Raw genomic sequence first — 22095 nt, 5'->3', positions numbered from 1 at the left:
AATATAACGATTCAAAAAGTTTTAATCGTCATAATTTGCGCGCACGTTTTCACACCACCTTTGAGGTAGTGTATTTAGCGCGTTTTTTTAACCTGGTTTCCCCCAGTAGGCCTATTTCACGGATCTGTTATGATTCTGTTTAAGCTGAAGCCATTGAATAATTGATATTGGCAAGGGTTAAAAATGATGTAAGTTATAAAAAGCGGTATAAATTAAAAAAAAAAGGATATTGATCTAACTGGTTCATAATTTTCTAATACTTCTGCTTCCTCTTCTCCTTGTTCTTTACCTTCTGGTTCTTCTTCTTCTTGTTCTTCTTCTTCTTGTTCATCCTGGGTGCAAGTAAATTGCCCCAATGATGGCACATCGCATGGCTCCTCGATAGAATCAAATGAATCCTCAATAAGAATTAGTGCATGCTACCGAACAAAACAGTCCAACCTTTTGCAACCACATTTAGCGATACATCCCTTTTTACAATTGCAAAAAATTGTGTTCAGGAGTTTTTCCGGCGCAGGTGGGAGTAAAGTTTGAATTGGTTCTAATAAACTGTCGACTAATTTCCATCCCCAGTCTTTTGGATCTACCTGATAACCAAGCCACACTTGAACTTGATAATATACCCGAAAAAGATGTTGATGAGCAGCCGCTGAGGTTGGAGGAAGACAAGATAATTGCACTTGTTTTTTATTTCGAGTATTTTAAAGAAACATGCATATCGAAACTTATGTAAGCGCGTAGTTTTTTTATGCGCTCCATACATAGAGAGAAGAATGACAGTTGAATTAGTTTTTTTTTAAAACCTCAGCACATTCAAGTAAAATTAGGTATAACACGTATTTTCACTCCGGAGTAGTACTCAAGACTAATTAATACCTCGAGGGTGTCATCTACTTGAAGGATTTCGACACCCAGGAAGATAACGGTGTAATTTGCATAAGAGTAAACAAACTAAATTTTCATAAAGTTTATTGTATATTGAAATGTTAATTAGTACTTAGCAATAAACATTTTGCCTAGAAAGTTGGCTTTCATTATTATGTACAAACCCTTCTGAGAAAAGAATAGGTAGGGTGATTAGATTAGCCGACGTACCGATAGAACGTGTTTATTCCGAGAAAACCCATCTTTATATATAAGTAAGAAGAATTATTATAAGTTAATACTTTGTCATATCAATTACTATTTTTGTTGGGAATAAGCCGTAAAATTGAAATAATAATTCTTATTATTTTCGCGTTACATTCACTTTGTAAAGATTTTTTTGTTGGCACTGTAATATAATACAGCTTATGTATTGCATCCCTCGGTAGACCTCAAGCTGTATAGTAGAAACATTATCATATTTATAATATCTTATATTATTATGTGTAATATAAGTTAAGTTAATCGATAGAATATAATGTTTACTTGTTTACAGCTTCAGTGATGTAGATACGTGGTGTACTAATAATACATATTATGACGATTAGAACTCTTTCAACCCTTTGAATCGTTGTATCTCAAAAACGGTGACTCTTACGAAAAAAAAGTATCAAGATATTTTTTATAGATAATTATCTAATCTACATTTTTCATTAGAACTAATTTCATGATAAAACTTACCGTTTCGCTGAAAATTGCTAAAAACCATATTTGGTGACCTTTGACCCCGCGTAAATTTTTTAGCTCAGGTGGAATTTATGAGGAATTTTTAGATTTCATTTATGATGGTATTTTGAACAATTCTGCAAATTTTCAGCTTGATGGTAATTATTGTAACCTCACTCCTATTTTTGAGTCTAACTAGACCGGTCTATTAAGATTAAAGTATATTTATATTTCCATATAGTTTCCAAAATGCCTTTACGAAAAAATACATCGATTTTTAAATACAGTACCTCGACTTAGAGCAGAGCGAGAAGAATTCGAGAATCAAGATGCCCTCAGGAAAATGTCTACAATATAAAAATGGGTGGAAATGCATAATTGCATTTACAGTTTACAAAATACATCCAAAAATGCATAACATGTCAAAATCAATATATTAAGGGCAGATTTTGTTACTCGGAGGTTTTTTGGGCCTCTGAACGTGAATATGCGATCAGAACCGACCTCCGGAGCACCTGGTGACTGACATCATCTGGAGTTTGGAGGGTTTTTGACACTAAATTGATGCAGACAAATTACTGGGGGGTTTTGGTATCGCTAAAACGAATATGTCATCAGAACCGACCCCCGAGCCACCCGATGCCCTGGGTCACTGCTGTGGCACATAATATTCTGGAGTTTTGAGGATTCTTGGCAATAAATTAATGCAAATTGATCACTCGGGGGTTTTTGGGCTTGCTGGATATGAATATGACATCAGAACCGACCATCAGAGACCCTACTGCCTAGGGTGAGAGCTATGCAGTACATCTTCTGGAATTTCGAGGCTTTCCGACAATAAAGTGGCAAAAACAGTGTAGGTACTTCTTGTTTATAAAGGGTGATAAAAATAGCAAAAATACGCAGTATTCTGTTTACATCAATTTAGCGCCGAAAACCCTTGAATCACCAGAAGATGACGTGCCTCAGCAGTGACCCTGGGCACCAGGTAATGTGGAGGTCGGTTCTGATGGCGTATTTGTGTTAATAGGTCTGGATCCCGTGTATGAAAAAAAAGTTGATTAATAGCAAGCTGAAAATTTGTTAAGAGCTTAAGGGTGTCTAGTCGGACAAACTTTGATATATGGGAACACTGGAACAGGGGAAGTTTTAATTGTGGAACAGGTTAAAAATTTGGAACGGTCAGACCACGAAAACGGGGAAAATTTATTTTGTCCGACAGAACAGACTTAAACTCTCCGAACAGAGATTAAACTCTCATGCAAAAATCAGACTGCTATTTATCACCAAATGGGCGTTTTAATGAGTGGAACATGTAGAATATGTCAAATGACAGGAATTATGACAGGTGATAAATAGCAGTCTGATTTTTGCATGAGAGTTTAATCTCTGTTCGGAGAGTTTAAGTCTATTCTGTCGGACAAAATAAATGTGCTGTTTTCGTGGTCTGACCGTTCCAAATTTTTAACCTGTTCCACAATTAAAGCTGCCCCTGTTCCAGTGTTCCCATATATCAAAGTTTATCCGACTAGACACCCTTAAGCTATTAACAAATTTTCAGCTTGCTATTCAGCAAGCTGAATCAACTTGCTAATCAACTTTTTTTTCATACGCGGGATCCAGACCTATAATGGATCCCAAAAACCGCCGAGTAATTCTTTTGCATTAATTTAGTGCAGAAAACCTTCGAAACTCCAGAAGATGACGTGCCTTAGCAGTGACCCTGGAAATCAGGTGCTTCGAGAATCCGTTCTGATGGCGTATTTATGTTCAGCGATAATGAAAACCCCGGAGTAATCTGTTTTCATTAATTTAGTACCGAAAACTCTCAAAACTCCAGAAGATGACGTGCACTAGGAGTGACCCTGGGCACCAGGTGCTCCAGGAGTCAGTTCTAATGGTGTATTCATATCCAGCGACCTCCAAAACTCCCCGGGTAACAAAAGTTGGCCCTTGTTATACTAATTTTGACACGCTTATGCACTTTTTTTTTGATGCATTTTATGTACTGTAATCGCAATTATCCATTTTTACCCATTTTTATTTTAGACCTTTTTCTGACGCCATCTCGAATACAATGCAAAAAGTTGCAGGTCGTGCAAGATGCTGTATTTAAAAATCTATTTATTCCGGTGTTTTTGTTCTAATTGCTCTGGTCTACCACTAGAACATTAGTGACCGGTCTGGCGTATTTGGGTTAATGTATTAGTCCAGATAAATGAGGTTTTTGTCAGGACACTTGAGCAGCCAGGTTGCAAATGGATTTTTTGGGTACTATATACCTAATACATTATAAATACAAAAATTCCGTCACAGTTCGGACAAGAAACTTAGTTATTAACAAATAAGGGTCAAAATGGCATTTTTTTTTTTTCGTTTAAATCGCTACAAGTAAAAATAGGGTAATTAAATATCTTATTTATAATATTCTTCTTTTAGTAGATGAGTCAAGGTTTAAACTGGTACATTTTAAATTTTGGTTCGATCATTTTTTGCTTCGGAAATTGCAAAATAAGACTAAAATTTCAAAAATAGAAAATGTGCTATAACTTTTGCGAAAATGGCCTCAAGACTTTCATCAAGACTTTCATATTGCATGAAAAGTTGAGTCAAACATTCCATATAATGCAAAAAAAATTTAAGAAGATTCGTCAATTAGTTTAAATTTTATTCAATTTGTTTATTGCGAAGAGCTTTTTTTTCGCAATATTATTATTCAGAAAATAATAATGATATGGCAATTCTGTGGAAACTACAAGCAAGAAGAATAGTTATGTTTTCAAAGTATTGAAAAAAATCATTAAAAAGTCGTTTCTATCACTCCGAAAACAGTTTAGTAAAATAGAGTCATTTTTGGCTTAAAAACAATTTGAATAGCTTTGTTAATATTGACTATAGAGTAAATCTACTTTAGGATTTCAAACGCTGGTATTTTTATACGAATTTTCAGAAAAAACTTTTTGCCTAGGTTAATAAGGGTCAAAGTTAGCCACTTTTATTATTTAATTCACAGTTACTTCTATATACATCAAATTCTCCTGTAACAGTGTTAGTTACCATACTACTTCGAAACGGCTTGGCCGATTTTTATGAAATTTTACACGTATATGCTATAGGATGAAAAATAGGTTTTAATCTATTTTTTATTCCCATAAGTTATAAGGGGGTTGACCCCTGAACTTTTTAAAATTTTTTTTTTGACAAAATTATCTACCTCAATTTTATATGATGTAGAACTAAAAAATACATACAACCCTTACTTTTCACCCTTCTATCACCAACCCCTATTTGTTATTAGCCATCTATATATTTACATATATAAAATTCTCCTGTCACAGTGTTTTAGTTTCCATACTCCTCCGAGACCGCTTGACCGATTTTTATGAAATTATATATGTATTCAGTAGGTCTTAGAATCGGTCGTAATCTATTTTTCATATCACTGAATGATAAGCGGAGTTCCCCCTAACATTTTGTAGGTGGGGTTGTGTGTACATAACGTACTCTATAAGACTACGACGAGTACATACAAATTAAAAAAAATATTATCAAGATCCATCAACAAGCTCCGGCGATATTAATCGCAGCATATGTTTGAAGAATCAGTTTCATTTTTTGAGTGCACGGATTTTAACAATTCCCCTCCACCGACCACTAATCCATTCCGTTAGACGCCATTTTTAAAACTTTATTAACTACTCTGTTGAGGTTCAAAGTTTACTCAAACTTTTACACCTAAACTATATACCTTCAACTTCAAAATGGCTTTAGTTAGGTTGCTTAATTGTTATAAACAAAGTAGTCGTCAATTAAATAAAAAAAGTGGCTAACTTTGACCGTAATTAACCTAGCCGAAAAGTTTTGCTTTGAAAATTCGTACAAAAATACCAGTTTTTCAAATACCATTGTAGTTTTAGCCTACAGTCAATATTAACAAAGTTATTCAAATTGTTTATAAGCCAAAAATGACTCTATTTTTGTAAAATATTTTCGGAGTGATAAAAATGACTTTTTAATTATTTTTTTAAACGCGTTGAAAACATGACTATTCTTCTTTTATGTTTTTTCTCCACAGAATTGCTCTATCATTATTATTTTCTGAACAATAACATTGCGAAAAAAAAGCTCTTTGGGATAAACAAATTGAATAAAATTTAAACTAATTGACTAATCGGCTTAAAAGTTTTTGTGCATTGTATGGACTTCAACTTTTCGTGCAATATGAAAGTCTTAAATTCATTTTCGCAAAAGTTATAGCAAATTTTTTATTTTCGAAATTTTAGTTTTATTTTACCACTTCGCGTGACATTTCGCAGATACTGCAGAGTAAGGGTAAGACTTGGCAGGAAGCAACACAGATGGCATCCAACAGGAAGGAATGGAGAACGTTCGTTAAGAGCTAGGACAACTCAGAAGATTGTAAAATATTGTAATTTAATGAATTGTATTAAAAACGGCTTAACACCGAGAGGTACAAATGGGTCTGCTGATTAAGTAAAGTAAAGTATTTTATTTTGCAATATCCGAAGCAACAAATGATCGGACCAAAATTCAAAAAGCGCTATTTTAAACCTTGGCTCATCTACTAAAAGAAAAATACTATAAATAAGATATTTATTTACCCTATTTTTACCTGTAGCAATTTAAACGAAAAAACTCCCATTTTTGACCCTTATTTGTTAATAACTAAATTTCTCGTCCAAACTGTGACGGGCATTTTGTATTTATAATGTATTAGGTATATAGTACCCAAAAAACCCATTTGTAACCTGGCTGCTTAAGTGTCCCGAATATGATATATTTTTGCCTTATTTCCCTGGCGTATATCCCAAAAACCACCGAGTAATTCATTTGCATCAATTTAGTGCAGAAAACCATCGAAACTCAAGAAGATAACGTGCCTTAGCAGTGACCCTGGAAATCAGGTGCTTCGAGAATCCGTTCTGATGGCGTATTCATGTTTAGCGACAATAAAAACCCCTGAGTAATCTGTTTTCATTAATTTAGTGCCGAAATCCCTCGAAACTCCAGAAGATGACGTATCCTCGGAGTGACCCTGGGCACCAGGTGCTCCAGGAGTCAGTTCTAATGGTGTATTCATATCCAGCGACCCCAAAAACCCCCCGAGTAACAAAATTTGGCCCTTGTTATACTAATTTTGACACGCTTATGCACTTTTGGATGCATTTTATGCACTGTAATTGCAATTATCCGTTTCCCCCATTTTTATTATAGACTTTTTTCCTGACGTCATCTCGAACGCAATGCAAAAAGTTACAGGTTGTGCAAGATTCTGTATTTAAAAATCTATTTATTCCGGTGTTTTTGTTCTAATTCCTCTGATCTACCACTAGAGACTAGAATATTAGTGACAGGTCAGAAGAATACTGAAAAAAAAACAATATGCATTTGTACCATATGTTTCATTCGTTCCATTAAGATTTCCTCGATGACGATTTTAATCTCAAAAATATTTTTAGCAGTGAATTTTAGATGTACTGGGTAGAAAAACAAATAGAACATGAGGTAGCTTTTTGTATTGTATTATTTTTGGAGATAAAGTAGTTTAGTTAGTCACTAGATACAATAAACAATAGAAAATGAATTAAATTTTTTTGATTTTGTTGTTTTTGGAGATAAAAGCGGCTTATAAATAGAAATAGAACTATGAATAGATGTCATTGTTCAACACCTAATCCGTATTTCATAGCAACTCATAGTCAAAGTAGGTGGTAAGTGGATGGTTAGGGTGGTAGAGTTAGGTATCACGTAACTGAGTGACATATTTTCAAAGATATAGTGAATAATCGTGTTTATTTAGACCTTTTAGAAAATCATTTATATAAATGATTATCTTAACATTCGTCAAAGAATGTGGTTTTTACAGCAAGGAGCCCCCGCATATTACAATGGAATAAGAGACTAAGTTTTCACTCTAATGGCATATAACATATCCCACCAGAATGAAAACAATGGGAACCTTCTCTGGTTACACCTCCGAGGCTTCTACAATTTGCAAGCCATACGGATGCTGAGACTAAGGAAGATGAGGGAATTCTACAATTTACAATTCACGTCACATCTGCTCAGCGCGGTAAAGTTCCAACGAGACTGGTTCCCTTCATACTCCACACAGAGTAAATGTAAATCAAAAATGAATAACCATTTTCAATTTCGTTGCAAAACGAAAATACAGCCGAACCATATTCCAGTCCAATCAGAGAGTGCTGCAAGCACCTCTACCGGTTTCGAAACTTATTAGTCTCTCATCAGGAGGCACATATGCTGCTCTCCCTGATCCAACCAAAACAAACCCCAGCGTGCAGTCCCGAATTGCAACGAACGAAACTAGGGCATCTATGCCATTTCGTTCGTTGCAATTCGGGACTGCACGCTGGGGTTTGTTTTGGTTGGATCAGGGAGAGCAGCATATGTGCCTCCTGATGAGAGACTAATAAGTTTCGAAACCGGTAGAGGTGCTTGCAGCACTCTCTGATTGGACTGGAATATGGTTCGGCTGTATTTTCGTTTTGCAACGAAATTGAAAATGGTTATTCAATTTTTACAATGGAATAATTAATAATCATCACAAGCACCATTTTCCTGACAGATGGGTGGGAAGAGGAGAACATTTTCAACGGCCAACTCGATAACCAGGATTATATAAAATTAATTACTCATGCGGAGTTATGTAAATAGAATTCAAGCTGTATTCCAGAGAAGTTGTTGACAAATGTACCTCGATCATGTAAGTCGATTAAGAAAGAGAGAGGGAGAAATGGGTTTTTTTCTATGGATGCTATAGAATGTGCAACTTCTCTCACTACTTACATACATTTAAAACGAACAATTTCTCAGGCTGTGAGAAAAATCGGCCATTGCAGTGAGAAATATTTTTTCTCACGGGTTTCATACGTAGAATCGCGGTTTCCATGGTAACATGCACAATACAAACACAAATATTTTTGTCAAATAAAATGTGTCAAATCAAAACTTACCAGGAATTACCTTTCAAAACTGTTCAAATATAACTGGTAACTATAATTTCAAATAAATAAAAGTATATAAATATTAAGAATATTAAATACCTACATATGTGTATAATATGTATTTTATTTCAATTTTGGCATATAATCTACATAAGAGCACCTAAATTATTTAATTTTGAAGTTTGAACCCTTGACAAAAACGCATCCATGGAAAAAGTACAGTGTACAACACGTGAGAAAACGGCATATTTCTCCCTCGCTTGATTTGCAACAAACTTCTGCGCTCGTGAGAAATATATCTTTTTACTCTCTTGTTGTACAATATACTATTTCTTAATAGCAGAGATAATATAATTACACTTTTATAAAAAAGAACTTTTTTTTTTAATAAAACATTTTTATTATTTATGAGAAAGAATATAAAATAATTTAACGATAAACGATTTAACGATAAAATGCTTAAAATTCCAAAAACTACACTCTAATAAAAATAGTTATTTATGAAACAGTTCGTGAAGTATACTTTTTGTGAACGCACGCGATATTTAGAGCACGAGCGACAACGGAGCGAGTGCTTTACATCGCGTAAGTTCGCAAAAAGTACTTCACGCACAGTTTCATACAATATTTTACCTACAACAAATAAATATAAAAACTGTAACTCTTCGTCACTGGAATTCATTTCTATCCTACAATTTTTAGAACTTTGGCATTTAAAAATCCTAACTACTTTCAAACCACAAAACTGTCAAAAATTTTGTTGTAAGTCATTGCTCATTATGTCATATGTCATCACCATGACAACGCGAAAGTTAAAGATATTTGATTGTATAAAAGTGTGCCAAAAAACCTGTTGAAAGTGTGCGAAAAATAAATCCCATTTAAAATACATTGTTACTTCACGCACACTTTAAACTCTTCACGCACTGCTATCTGTAATGACAGTTTTCACAAACTAAAAACTTATACATAATATGACATAGAGTAGAAAAAGTACTTTTTATAATATCACGGTTTTGTTATTTTACATGTACATATGTAGAACACAACGTGTTTGGAAAGAATAATTAACTTATAAAATATGAATTTTTAGTCGGTGTATTAACTGTTATTTATAATTATGATTCCAAAAATTACACTAGTATAAAATAGTATTTTTTATTATACCGCGGTTGTTAAAAATGGTATATATAATTTTAAGTATACAAACTTTTAATTATTTATTAAAACAATTAAAAGAAGATACGTAACAGCCGGGTTCCAACTGGGGACCTCTCCATCTGCAGTCTAATGCCACTGAGGCACCATCAATTTGTAGATATCGATTTATTAACGTACTTTAAAATATCATTGCATTAGTCAAATTTTTAAAATAGTTTGAAATTAAAAAAAATCGATTTATCCATACAGTGTGATTGGTCAGTGGGGTAAAGCTTTGTAGATCTGTTATATGTAATAGATAGTAATAAAAGTTAATAACAAAAATTGTAGCCAACTTTGATTACAGATTCATAATCAGTAATAGTAAATTTTAGACAATTATTCAGTCATGGCTTACTTAAAATTTGGAAAGATTTAGACCCGTAATTATTAACAATTTTGCTCTGAAAAATGAAAATATCTCGAAAACTAATAGATTTACACATAGGGAATGTTATACAAAAATTATAGTATTGTAATGGTACTTTTCGATAATGATATAAAATACAGGGTGTTCCATTTAAAATTACTGAGAAAATAATGTACTTGCGTTTTGACTCACCCTGTATTCAATATAAAGAAAATTAGCAAAACAACCATTTACGAAAATTTTGATAATAAATAAAAAATATGACGTCAACAAACCATTGACCTTGTGCTTGCTTTTATTTATACAGGTAGTTAAACTTGTTACGATTTCCATATAAAATTGGTTATAACTTTGTAACTACCCCGTATAACATACCAAACATTTATATTTTTGTAATCGAAAAGATTTCGAATATAAAATAAAATACAGGGTGTTCTATTTAAAAAAAAAAAAACATAAGTTTGGTCTGCCACTATATTATCGAATACCCTGTAACATTCTGACTAATTTTGTAATGTGAAGCTCAAAGTTCGCTACAATTTTTGTTATTAAGTTTTATCGCTATACATTACTATAACGGATCTACGGAGCTTCACCACACTAATTATTAATCACCCTGTATAATAGCAGTAAAATATTGCATTGTTAGCTAGTTCTAAGCTATCCTGAAAATTTCAGGTGTCTAGGTAGCCTAGAACTATTTTTAAAATAGATTACAAAATTTGCGGAGTCCGTGACACCAACCAACCCAAGTATATAAAAAGGTTTTAAAAACAATTGAACCTTATCATAAAACTGGACCAATGTCAAAAAGTTATGCTTGAAAAAAATGTTGAACTTTTCTATATAGGGTAGGTATGTAGGACGTTGCAATAAATGTGATCTTCGTATACAATTGACCATTAAGGTCGCAGCATATTATCCCGCAGGTAGCGATTCCAGCAGGTAGCGTTTAGTTTTCGAAAAATATGATTAAATGGTTTTAAATATGAACAACTCACACCGTCTGGAACGTATCGTATCAGACACCTTTCGGAGACTATGCTACGTGCTGGAAACGCTACGTGCATGATAATTTGCTGCGATCTTTAGTCTTAACCCTTAATGCTGCTTCACATTATAAGAATTTAAGCGTTCGAGGGTTAGAACGCACGACGACAGTCCAATGGTGGCGCATGTAATCATATGGAGCCTTTCTCATTAGACGGTGGTTGGAACGTTCGGCGAAGTCGCCGTGTTTATGCCGTCCCTCGCTTACAACAACAGACGGCAGCCGTGCCGTCTTTACGCACCCAGTAGCATAGGGGACTTAATGCATCCTTTCATATGATACTGTCGTTCAGTCGCACGAAGGTAGTTTATTTGGTTGTTTGGTACATTATTTTCATTTACACTTTGTGGCTGTTTAAAGTAGGTGCATATATTTTATATTATGATGTCTTAGATTGATAGTGAAATATTAATAACATTAATTGAAGCGAGACCTGTTCATTGGGACAAAACAATAGAAATATATAAAGATAGAAACTTGACGAGAAATGCTTGGAATGGTGTATGCCGTGCACTTAACAGTGCACGAATTAATTTGAATTAATTAATTTGACGAATTAGGTGATAAAGAAAAAATACATTTTATAAGTACAGCAAAATTAATTATATGTTACTGATAACAACAGTAATTAAAACTGCTAATAAACTTTATTTTACATAGTTGCAATTAACGTTGAGTATAGAGGGTGTTCCATCAATATGTGTATAAAAATATATAAATCGTATCTTTTAGTGTTAATAGGATGGACCCAATCAATTTGGTTCCTCTTATTTCTCTTTGTTCGACGACAAAGTAAACACAACGTTATAATTTGATTTCGCTCCATATAAAATACACCTTTTATTCTACGAAATTATATTTAGTTTTATAGGGTAAACAACTCGGTGAAAACTGGAGTAGGGCGGCAGTCACGTCTTGTCTGAAATTATCTAAAAACAACATTTAAAACGAGGGGAACAACATTTAAAAATGAATGGATGACAGAAGGTTTTTTAAATTCTGTACATGAAAAACATATATTGTAATGTTGTTCTGAAGCTGTTTCCTTGCGGAATTTTTATGATAAACTAGTCTAAATGGGAAATAAGCCACAATTTAACTAAAAACAATAATTTTATTAACGTTTTGACGCCCAAATCGGATAATCGAAACGTTAATAAAATCATTTTGTCAGTTCAATTGTGGCTTATTACCCATTTGGAATAGTTTATTACATAGATTGTATGAGCTAATTAGATGAGCTAATCCAAGATCCCACAAATAATTTAGTAGAACAACGATTATAAAAACAAATTAAGGCTTTGAATTAAAAACATAAGAAATAATAACTGACAAAATAGAAATTGCAAATGAATTAAATACGCATTACAGTACATTAGGACAAAAGTATGCACAAAAAATACCCATTTGTAATGATACATCGTAATGATACATATCCGACATCGTATCATAGTGTAAATAAAAATAATATACCAAACAACACAGCAAAATATCTTCGTGCGACTCAATTCTTATTGTGTGAAAAGGATAGGTGCGTCAAAACTATCGCACGAGAAAACCCTCGCACGTTCAAAATTCTTATAATGTGAAACAGCACTTAACCACTGATATGCGGTATGCCATACAGCGTCGAAAATATATTGGGTTGTAAAAGTGTTTTATAAAAGCTTCCTAGAACATACTCTGTGTATAGTGTGTAATTGTACCAGCTCTCAACTGCTTCAGTTTTAGTATGGTTTAGTTTTTGAGCGACGTTGACGTAATGGTTTCTTGCGGTATCACGTACCGCCTGTCAGTTTTTACGTTTCTATAGTTAAAAGCAGTCAAGTGAATTCTTTCGCTATTAGTATGGCGGCAAGTTCATCCAGTTGTTCTACTTTTAACTGCTTTCAACATTATTTTACTATTTTTCAATTACCAATATGTACTCAAGTTTTATGTAATTCAGTTTATGAAGAATTTTGTAAGAACCTCCACCATTTTTTAATATTATGCACGCCTTCACAATTTCCTTGAAAAAATAAAGTTTATTTCATTTGGAGCAGTATTTTATTCTAGAGCACTGTGAAGAATCATTCCGTTGTTGATGTAAAAAACAAATACAGTAATATAAGACAAATTCAAATTGAAAACAAAGGAGAATAGGTAAACATTCACGTCAGTAGTTAATAGATAAGGCGAAAACGGCGGGTTCGTTGGGAAAAATATTCCCATGAGATTTTTTTGCATAATTACATTCGTGAGACATCCCAGAATAAGGTTCAAGAAGTCCCCACGTGAAAAGTGGTCCAAATTTTTTTTAATAATTTTTTTTAATCAAATTGCAAAAATCATTATTTTTGTCTCGGACAATTTTTTTGTAGGTTTTTTGGACCATTCTGGATAAAAAAGGTCTCTTATAATTTTTTCTCTAAAGTTAATCGTTTTCGAGTTATAAGCCATTTAAAATTGAAAAAAACGAAAAATGGCGATTTTCAAGGCTTAATAACTCGGTTAAAAGTTATTATTATGAAAGTCAGAAAGTGATTAAATCAAAGTTTAATGCCCCCTACAAGATCCTGAAGAAATTTTTGTCATTATTTTATTATTAAGTATTAAGCTGTTATTTTTAAGTAATAATAATGAGCGCCATGCACGTGTTAGGAGGCCGTAAATGCGAGTGCGAGAGAGATGCCATTCCGGCAGTCCAATTGTGTATCTTACTTGCACTCACATTTACAGCCGCATCAATACGATCTAACCGCCCATTGTTATTAATTAAAAATAACAGCTTAGTAATAAATTTATAACATAGATTTCTTCAGGATCATGTAGCGGAGGCTTTAAATTTTGATTTTGTCACTTTCTAACTTTCACAATAATAATTTTTAACCTAGTTATTAAGTCTTAAAAAGGGTCATTTTCGCGTTTTTCAAATTTTAAATTGCTTATAACTCGAAAAAGATCAACTTTAGAGAAAAATTATAAGAGACCTTTTTTGTCCAGAATGGTACAAAAAATCTAAAAAAAATTTGTCCAAGCCAAAAATATTGAAAAAACTATTAAAAAAATTGAACCACTTTTCACGTGGGCGACTTCTTGAACCTTATTCTGGGATGTCTCACGAATGTGATTATGCCAAAAAATCTTATGGGAATATTTTTCCGAACGGACCCGCCGTTTCCGCCTTGTCTATAAGGGTTAAAATACTTATAAAGGTTAATAATAGTTTTCAAAAATTTCTAAAATTTTCAATATACGAAACCACTAGTTGCCGCCGGCGCCGTGGATAAAATGTATAGCTCAGACCAACGTAACGATCGAAAAAAGACGAGAAACGAGAAACCGCATGAAATCTCTAATAACAAATTATATTACAAATCGAAGAAATAACCGGTAGTTGTTACTTTAACTCGCTAAATATTGTATGTGTAAAAATAATTATCCACTTCAATATCAATACCAATATGTTAATTATAAAATCGTATTTAACATCGCTTTTCATTAATGAAAGAAGAATATGCTCGCTCAAAACTATTTAAAATAGAATCCGGTGTCCCACAAGGTAGTGTGCTCGATCCTTTATTATACCGGTTATTTACTGCTGACCTACCTACAACTAGACTAAGAACAGCCGCAACATTCGCAGATGAAACAGGTATTATCGCATCTCACACAGACCCCGAAGAACTTAGTAGCATAACTTACAAGCCCACTTAAATAAAATAGAAAAATGGTTAAAAAAATGGAAACTAAAAGCTAATGAAATAAAATCGTCCCAAATTACATTTACCATGCGAAGAGAGAGCTGTCCACCAGTATACATAAACAACAAACAATTAGTACAATTAGATACAACCAAATACCTGGGCATACATTTAGTCTAGATAAAAAGCTAACATAGATGAACATATCCTGGATAGATCCTGGCCTGAACATATGGCCTACAACTATGAGGCTCAGTCAGAAACTCTAAGTTAGAAATCATACAACGTTTTTAAAATGAGGCATTGAGAATTATAGTAAACGCTTCACTGTACGTTTTCAACGCAATAATATGTACCAATAATAAAGAGCGACCTGAACGTTCCCAGCATCAAGGAAGAGATCAGCAAATACAGTAAAAAGTATGAAGAAAGACTTAGTGCGCATCCAAATGATTTTGCAAGTGAAGACTAATGGATAAGATTGAAAAAACGTACAAAAGGAAAATGTATGATCTATTTCGTACCATACATTTCGCCAACTTATCACCTGTACTGTAGTACAAATATTCCAATTCGCCGATCATTATACAATGCTGATGATTTTTATCCAATGATGACATTTATACGAACAAAACACAATACTGGTGAAGTAATTTTAATAAAAAAATTGTTAATATTGTATCTACTAAAAAATTGTTATTGTTAAAGTCTAAATTAGTATTACCTAAAGTTATCGTTATTGTGTTTAAACCAATTTTTGTTTTATTTTCTTGGTTACTACGAATTATTATATATAATTTTTAATCTCTAATAGACAATAAAAGTATAGAATAATATTCTCTTATTGGTACCTGAAATTTTTTTCTACACAATAATTTGCAAAAAAGTCCCGTTATTCAAAATTGAGTTAAAATACACCATTCACATTTACATTCGTCGGCTCGAAGATTAACAGGTAGATATTAGTAACCCATTAGTAGGTATATTAATAATTTTATTTTGGAATTATAGATTAGGGAAAATTTCTCATTAACATAAGAAAACATCCTACCCTCAATACCCCTTCCTCCAATATTGCACAGCAATTTTGGGTTCTTTGCGAATTTAAGAAACAGTTTTTCTTGGTTGGAAATATTGGCCGTGGAATCGATTTCTCTACTGATACATAGGATAAAGTTTGGTTAGATGTTTGAGACATATTGACTGTTTGGGTATCTGCTACGCAACTGTTCATGTAGTCAAAAGCAATTACGTTTTTATCTTGAAATTGTACCTAATTTAGCTTCTATGTATTATGCTAAAGGTTCAGCTTTTTATCCATTTTAAAATAAAAATAGATTGCCGATGGTAAGGCAATCTTGAAAAAATAAACCTCAGCTAATAATGAGTGATTTATACATACATCTATTTCTAGTTGAAAGTACACTAATGTCACTGTTTTTACACTATGTTTTACAAAGCACGACAACATAAAAACGATGCTACTCGCTCGACACCTCGTACATTATCAATTTTCACCTCGTATAAACGTATTTTTTCCATTGAGATGTAAAATTGTTTGTCAGTAACAATTAATATCCCACGAGCCGAGCTGGTATATTTTATATTGGGCAGTTTTAATCTTTGCGCCGACTTGGGACATTTTTAAAAGACCTACCAGGTTCTTGGGCCGAGATAGACACTGCCCTTTTTTTCGAATTCTGAGAAAACTGAAAAATGTTTTTGAAAAATTTAAACGCAGAATGAAAGATTACATTATTACTGAGGATCGAAAGTCACATAAAATAAACAAAAACTTTCTTTTGAATGAAATATTTGAAATTAAAAATCACACTAAATTTTCTCTTTTTCTTTTCACCTCTGCAACTTATTAAAATAAACATTATAGAGGTTTTCAGGGACTTTAGGCCCTCGATAATAATGTAATAATCCATGCTGCGTTTAAATTTTTCAAAAATACTTATTAGTTTTCTCAGGATTCGAAAAAAATGAATGCATTTACATAGCATTGGACAAAGATTTTGCGCCTACCCCCTTAAAGATCGAAAGAGAAACGGATGCATTAGATAAGTAACAAAGTAAGAGACTTTACCGAGGAAGTGATAAAACTTAATTAGATATTTGCAGTTAATTGAAAACCATTCAACACAAATTTTGAAAAGTAGAATAAGCAGACCCTAAATTGACGATAATAGTAGTACACCTTAGATATGAAGAAATGAAGAATTCGAATGAGAGGATATATGACGATCTTAAGAGAGATGCTGAAGCAACATGATACTATCGCCAGTGGATAGTGATCCACGAACAATATCTGGTGGTCATAACCTTTTCCGACGATTAGGGCGTTGCGATCTCAAAAAAACATTAATTCTAGAAAGTCTAACATTGTTTACTCTAGAAAGTCTAGAACATACATATCACATTTTAAGTTGATGTGTTTGGAAAAATGACACAGATGAAGAAAAACGGGAAAAAACATTATTATTTAAGAAATAAAATGGCGAATGAAACAAAAGGAAAGCTGAATAAATAATATGAGACTAATACTCCTTCAGACTACACCGCCAAATTTTGGTTCCGTGAATTTTGTAGTGACCGGTGACAGTGGTCGTATTATCTACATTGCATAAACCATGTGCTGTACCGATGCATTTACTCATTTAGACCGGAAAATGTGATAAGAGTGCACGAAATGATTCTAGCTGATCGTAAAGTAAGGTGCCTAAATTGGCAGAGGCCGCAAAAAGTAAAAGAGTGCACAAGTCACATTTTGAATGAAGTTTTGAATATGAAAACATTATACTGCCGATGAATGCGGCATTGGCTAACCATTGACCAAAAACATAATCGTGTGACCCCTTTTCAGCAGTATTTGAACCTCATGAAAAGTAATCCGTCAGACCTTTTGACGTCGACTAGTAACTGTTGATGATGCCTGGATCTGGATCCACTACTACATACCAGAAACAGAATGAACACACAGCAGTAGACTGAAGCTGGCAAAAGTGCTCCGAAGCGGCCAAGAGTCGATAAATGTGTCAGAAAAATCATGGTCACTGTATTTTGGGATTGCCAATGCATAATTTTAATTGACTGTCTTAAAAAAGGTAAAACTATCAATAGCCTACAATAGCAAAACTACAAAAATATTTTTGTGTATTAATGTGCAGGACTTCAGAAACTCCCCCATATGCCGATAAAAAGTGTTGTTTTCTCCAAAACAATGCATTATCATTCAGCTTATTCTCTTGACTTGTCTTCACCGATTATTGTGTGTTCCCAAATCTAAAGATATGGCTCGTAAATAACAAATTCAGCTCGAAGGAAGAGATAATTGACAAAACAAACACCTATTTTTCAGAGCTTCCATAATCATATTATTCAAAGGGCACAAAGAAGATGGAAAAATGCTGGAATGGTTGTGTTAAGCTAAAAGGATTAACCTGGCTAAAAATTTCTGGAAAAACATGTTTTTTATTTCAAAATAAGTTACTTAATTAATATAATTAATGAATACAAAATATAGGAAATTAGGTTAAAGAATAACCAGAAGAAAAGTATAATAAGAAATGGAAAGGTAAAGGAAGGTAACTAAAACTCTAAAAGAAGTTAGAGCGTAATATACTCGTAGATAATATATACCAATCTCTGTCTCAGACAAACAAGTTTTAGAGGACGTTAGGCTAAGGATAGATAAAGACTTTGAATCTGAATACACGGAATACTTTAACTTGATCTGGAATGTATTAAAATCAGTTATCTACTTAGATTTTTTCACAATATGCATTTCAAGAAGATTTGGCTTTTTATCGCTAAAAGCTAGAGATTTCGAAAAGGGGAAAAAAAGCTTTTTTGTGGTATCAAGGAGGCTAACGGATAATGGCACAGAAGAATAGACCAGAAGCTAATGGAGATGTATAGATACCTAAAATAACACAGAAAATCAGCGCGCAGAGAGTTAGATGGTTGGGGCAGGTTTCACGAATGCCACAAGAAAGAAACGTTTTAAGAGTTTTATTAGCAAGAGAACAAGGGAAGAAAAGAAGAGGGAAACCACGAAGGAAGTGGTTGGATGTCGTTTGACCTGACATGGAAGAAATGGGTACGAGAGATTGGAGAAAACAGGCGAAGGACCGAAAAAAGTGGAAGAATTTAGTCAAGACCATCGAAGCCAAGGGCCTCTAAGGCCAGTAGTGCTGTTATATAATATATTTATACTTCATTGCAAAATGAACAAGTTCTCCTCAAAATATTTCTTATAACAAATCCTTCATATTAACATTCATCATTTTTGAGTATACATATTTAAATGATTTGCTACTTGCAGTAGCTAGATTAGTTGCATATGAACAAATGAACTAGGTAGCTTTAAGAGTTTTATTTCAAGATTTATAAATTTAATTCGGGGAGGCATAAAAAGTACTTCTTAATTCCAACTTACCATTATTTGAGTTTTTATTATTTTGGTGTAGATTCATTTTGGGACTATCTACAAGTCGTTGTCTTTCTCTCGAATCTCTCCGCGAAAAACGAACCATTTTTTCCGTTTCATAAAATTTCGCGTTCGCATGCGAATCATCGCAAGACCGACGAAAATTGTTCGGAAAATTGAATTTTCCGGAGCCACCACATGGCCGGGATTCTACTGATCGGACGGTGAGTTTTGTAATCTAGCCGGCCTTGCCTGCTTGCGACACACGAGCGGCGACGACGGAAAATCCCGTTGCTATAGTTACGTGTAGGTTCGGGTTTTGAAAATTCAGGACTGGCGAATCTCTCTCGGGCTTCAGGGATGGGGGTGAGTTTTCTTCGTGGCGGGGTACGCACAGGCGTCGCACCTGCTAATCTTTTGCCGCAGAAACGTTGAGGTAATATTTTAAATTTGAAAAATGGGCAAAAACGAGCGAGGAAAAGGTGCACTAGCTCGTCTGGATGTTAATAATATGATGATACAGATTTATTAGGAAAAAAGGAAAATAGCTGTAGGATATAACAGACAGAAGAATAAATATGACGTACCTATTAAAATATACATTATGTTTTTAAATCTTCTTCTTCTCCATGTGCCTTGTCCGTTGCGGACGTTGGCTATCATCATAGCAATTTTAATTTTATTTGCGGCGTTTCTGAATAACTCTATCGATGTTAGTCCAAACCATTGGCGTAAGTTTTGAAGCCATGGGTATCTTCTTCTTCCGGGTCCGCGTTTGCTCTCTATTTTACCCTGTATTATCAGTTGGAGTATACAGGGTGATTGATTAGTAGAGTAAAGCTCAATAGCTCCGCTATAGTAATAGATAGCAATAAAAGTTAATAACAAAAATTTTAGCCACCTTTGAGCTTCACATTACAAAATTAGTAAGAATGTTACAGGGTGTTCGATAACACAGTGGCAGACCTAACTTATGTTTTTTTAAATGGAACACCCTATATTTTATTTTATATTCGAAATCCTGTTAACTTCTCCATCACAAAAATCTAAAGGTTTGTAATGTTATACAGGGTATTTACAAAGTTATAACCAATTTTGTATGAAAATCGTAACAAGTTCAACTCCCTGTATAAATAAAAATAAGCACAACAGCAATGGTTTATTAATGCCATATTTTTTATTTATTGTTAAAATTTATAAGAATTATTGATATTGCTAATTTTCTTTATATCAAATACAGGCTGAGTCAAAACGCAAGTACATTGTTTTCTCAGTAATGTTAAATGGAACACCCTGTATTTTATTGTATCATTATTGAAAAGTAACATTAACGTACTTTAATTTTTATATAACATTCCCTATGCCCAAATTTATTAGTTTTCGAGATATTTTCATTTTTCAGAGCAAATTATTTTAGGTGTTTAAATTTATCTAAATTTTAAGTAAGCCATGACTGAATTGACAATTGAAGATTACCGATTATCAATCCGGTAATCAATGTAACACTGTAGCATAAAGAAATAAAAATAATTTATTAGTAATACATTTTACAAACAAAAACACAACCACTACATGCAACATTTTTGAAACAATTAAAAACTATATTTTTGTGTAAATGCAACAAATAAACAAAGAAAATTAGTAATAAATTTTACAAAAAAACACACAAACACAAAATACAATATTTTGTGAAGACAATTAAACACTACTTTTGTATGTAAATGTAACAATGTAACAAATAAAGAACGAAACATAATTTATTAGTAACACATTTTGCAAAAAACATGTTTGAAAAAATTAGAAGCTACTTTTAATAAAATATTTTTAATATTTAATTACATAAGGTGTTCAAAATTATCTCCTAACACATTTATGTACGCCTAAAAACGATCATTGAATGAGCTACTTACTCTACGGAGCATTTGTAAATTAACACATCGAAATACACTTTGTATTCTATTTTTCATCTCATCCCTTGTTGTTGGAGGTATTTTATAAACTTCATTATTAACGTAACCCCAAAAAAATCAGTCCAGTTTATTAAATTCTGGTGATTTGGGTGGCCACGCTACTGGTCCATTGAAAAATTAAAATATCTCGAAAACTAATAAATTTAGGCATAGGGAATGTTATCTAAAAATTAAAGTACGGTAATGGCACTTTTCAATAGTGATATAAAATACAATGTTCCATTTAAAATTACTGAGAAAATAATGTACTTGCGTTTTGACTCACCCTGTATTTGATATAAAGAAAATTAGCAATATCAACTATTCTTGAAAATGTTGACAATACGCTAAAAAATATGGCATTAATAAACCATTGTTTTGCTTATTTTTATTAAACAGGGAGTTGAACTTGTTACGATTTTCATATAAAAGAGAAGTTAACAGAATTTCGAATTTAAAATAAAATATAGGGTGTTCGATTTAAAAAAACATAAATTTGGTCTGCCACTGTGTTATCGAACACCCTGTAACATTCTAACTAATTTTGTAATGTGAAGCTCAAAGGTGGCTAAAATTTTTGTTATTAACTTTTATTGCTATCTATTACTATAGCAGAGCTATTGATCTTTACCCTACTAATCAATCACCCTGTATGATATTTATCATGTCTCATAATATAACCGAGGTGTTCAAGTTTCCGTTTCTTAATTGTGAAACAGATTTCTTTTTGTTTTCCATTCGGCGCAATACCTCTACGTTGGTGGTGTGAGTCGTCCAGGATAATTTGAGGATACGTCGCGCGTCGGTACACCCCCATTGCGATTG

General features: G+C 33.1%; 1 protein-coding gene across 2 annotated transcripts in view; it reads right to left on the bottom strand.

The window, feature by feature from the left end:
• The window catches only part of LOC114343861 (protein PALS2), a 358522-nt gene extending 338918 nt beyond the window's left edge, over positions 1-19604 (bottom strand). The window contains exon 1 of one of the 2 annotated variants that reach the window (XM_028294710.2): positions 19331-19604. In XM_028294710.2, coding sequence (XP_028150511.1) covers positions 19331-19427 — 97 coding nt within the window. In that variant the 5' untranslated portion in view covers positions 19428-19604. The remainder of the gene's footprint in view (positions 1-19330) is intronic. The other variant, XM_028294702.2, reaches the window with a different exon arrangement.
• Between the last annotated feature and the right edge of the window lie 2491 nt (positions 19605-22095).

Source organism: Diabrotica virgifera, chromosome 2, assembly GCF_917563875.1.
Source record: "Diabrotica virgifera virgifera chromosome 2, PGI_DIABVI_V3a".
NCBI classification, from domain to species: Eukaryota; Metazoa; Arthropoda; class Insecta; order Coleoptera; family Chrysomelidae; genus Diabrotica; species Diabrotica virgifera.
This window is presented reverse-complemented; position numbering and strand designations above follow the sequence as displayed.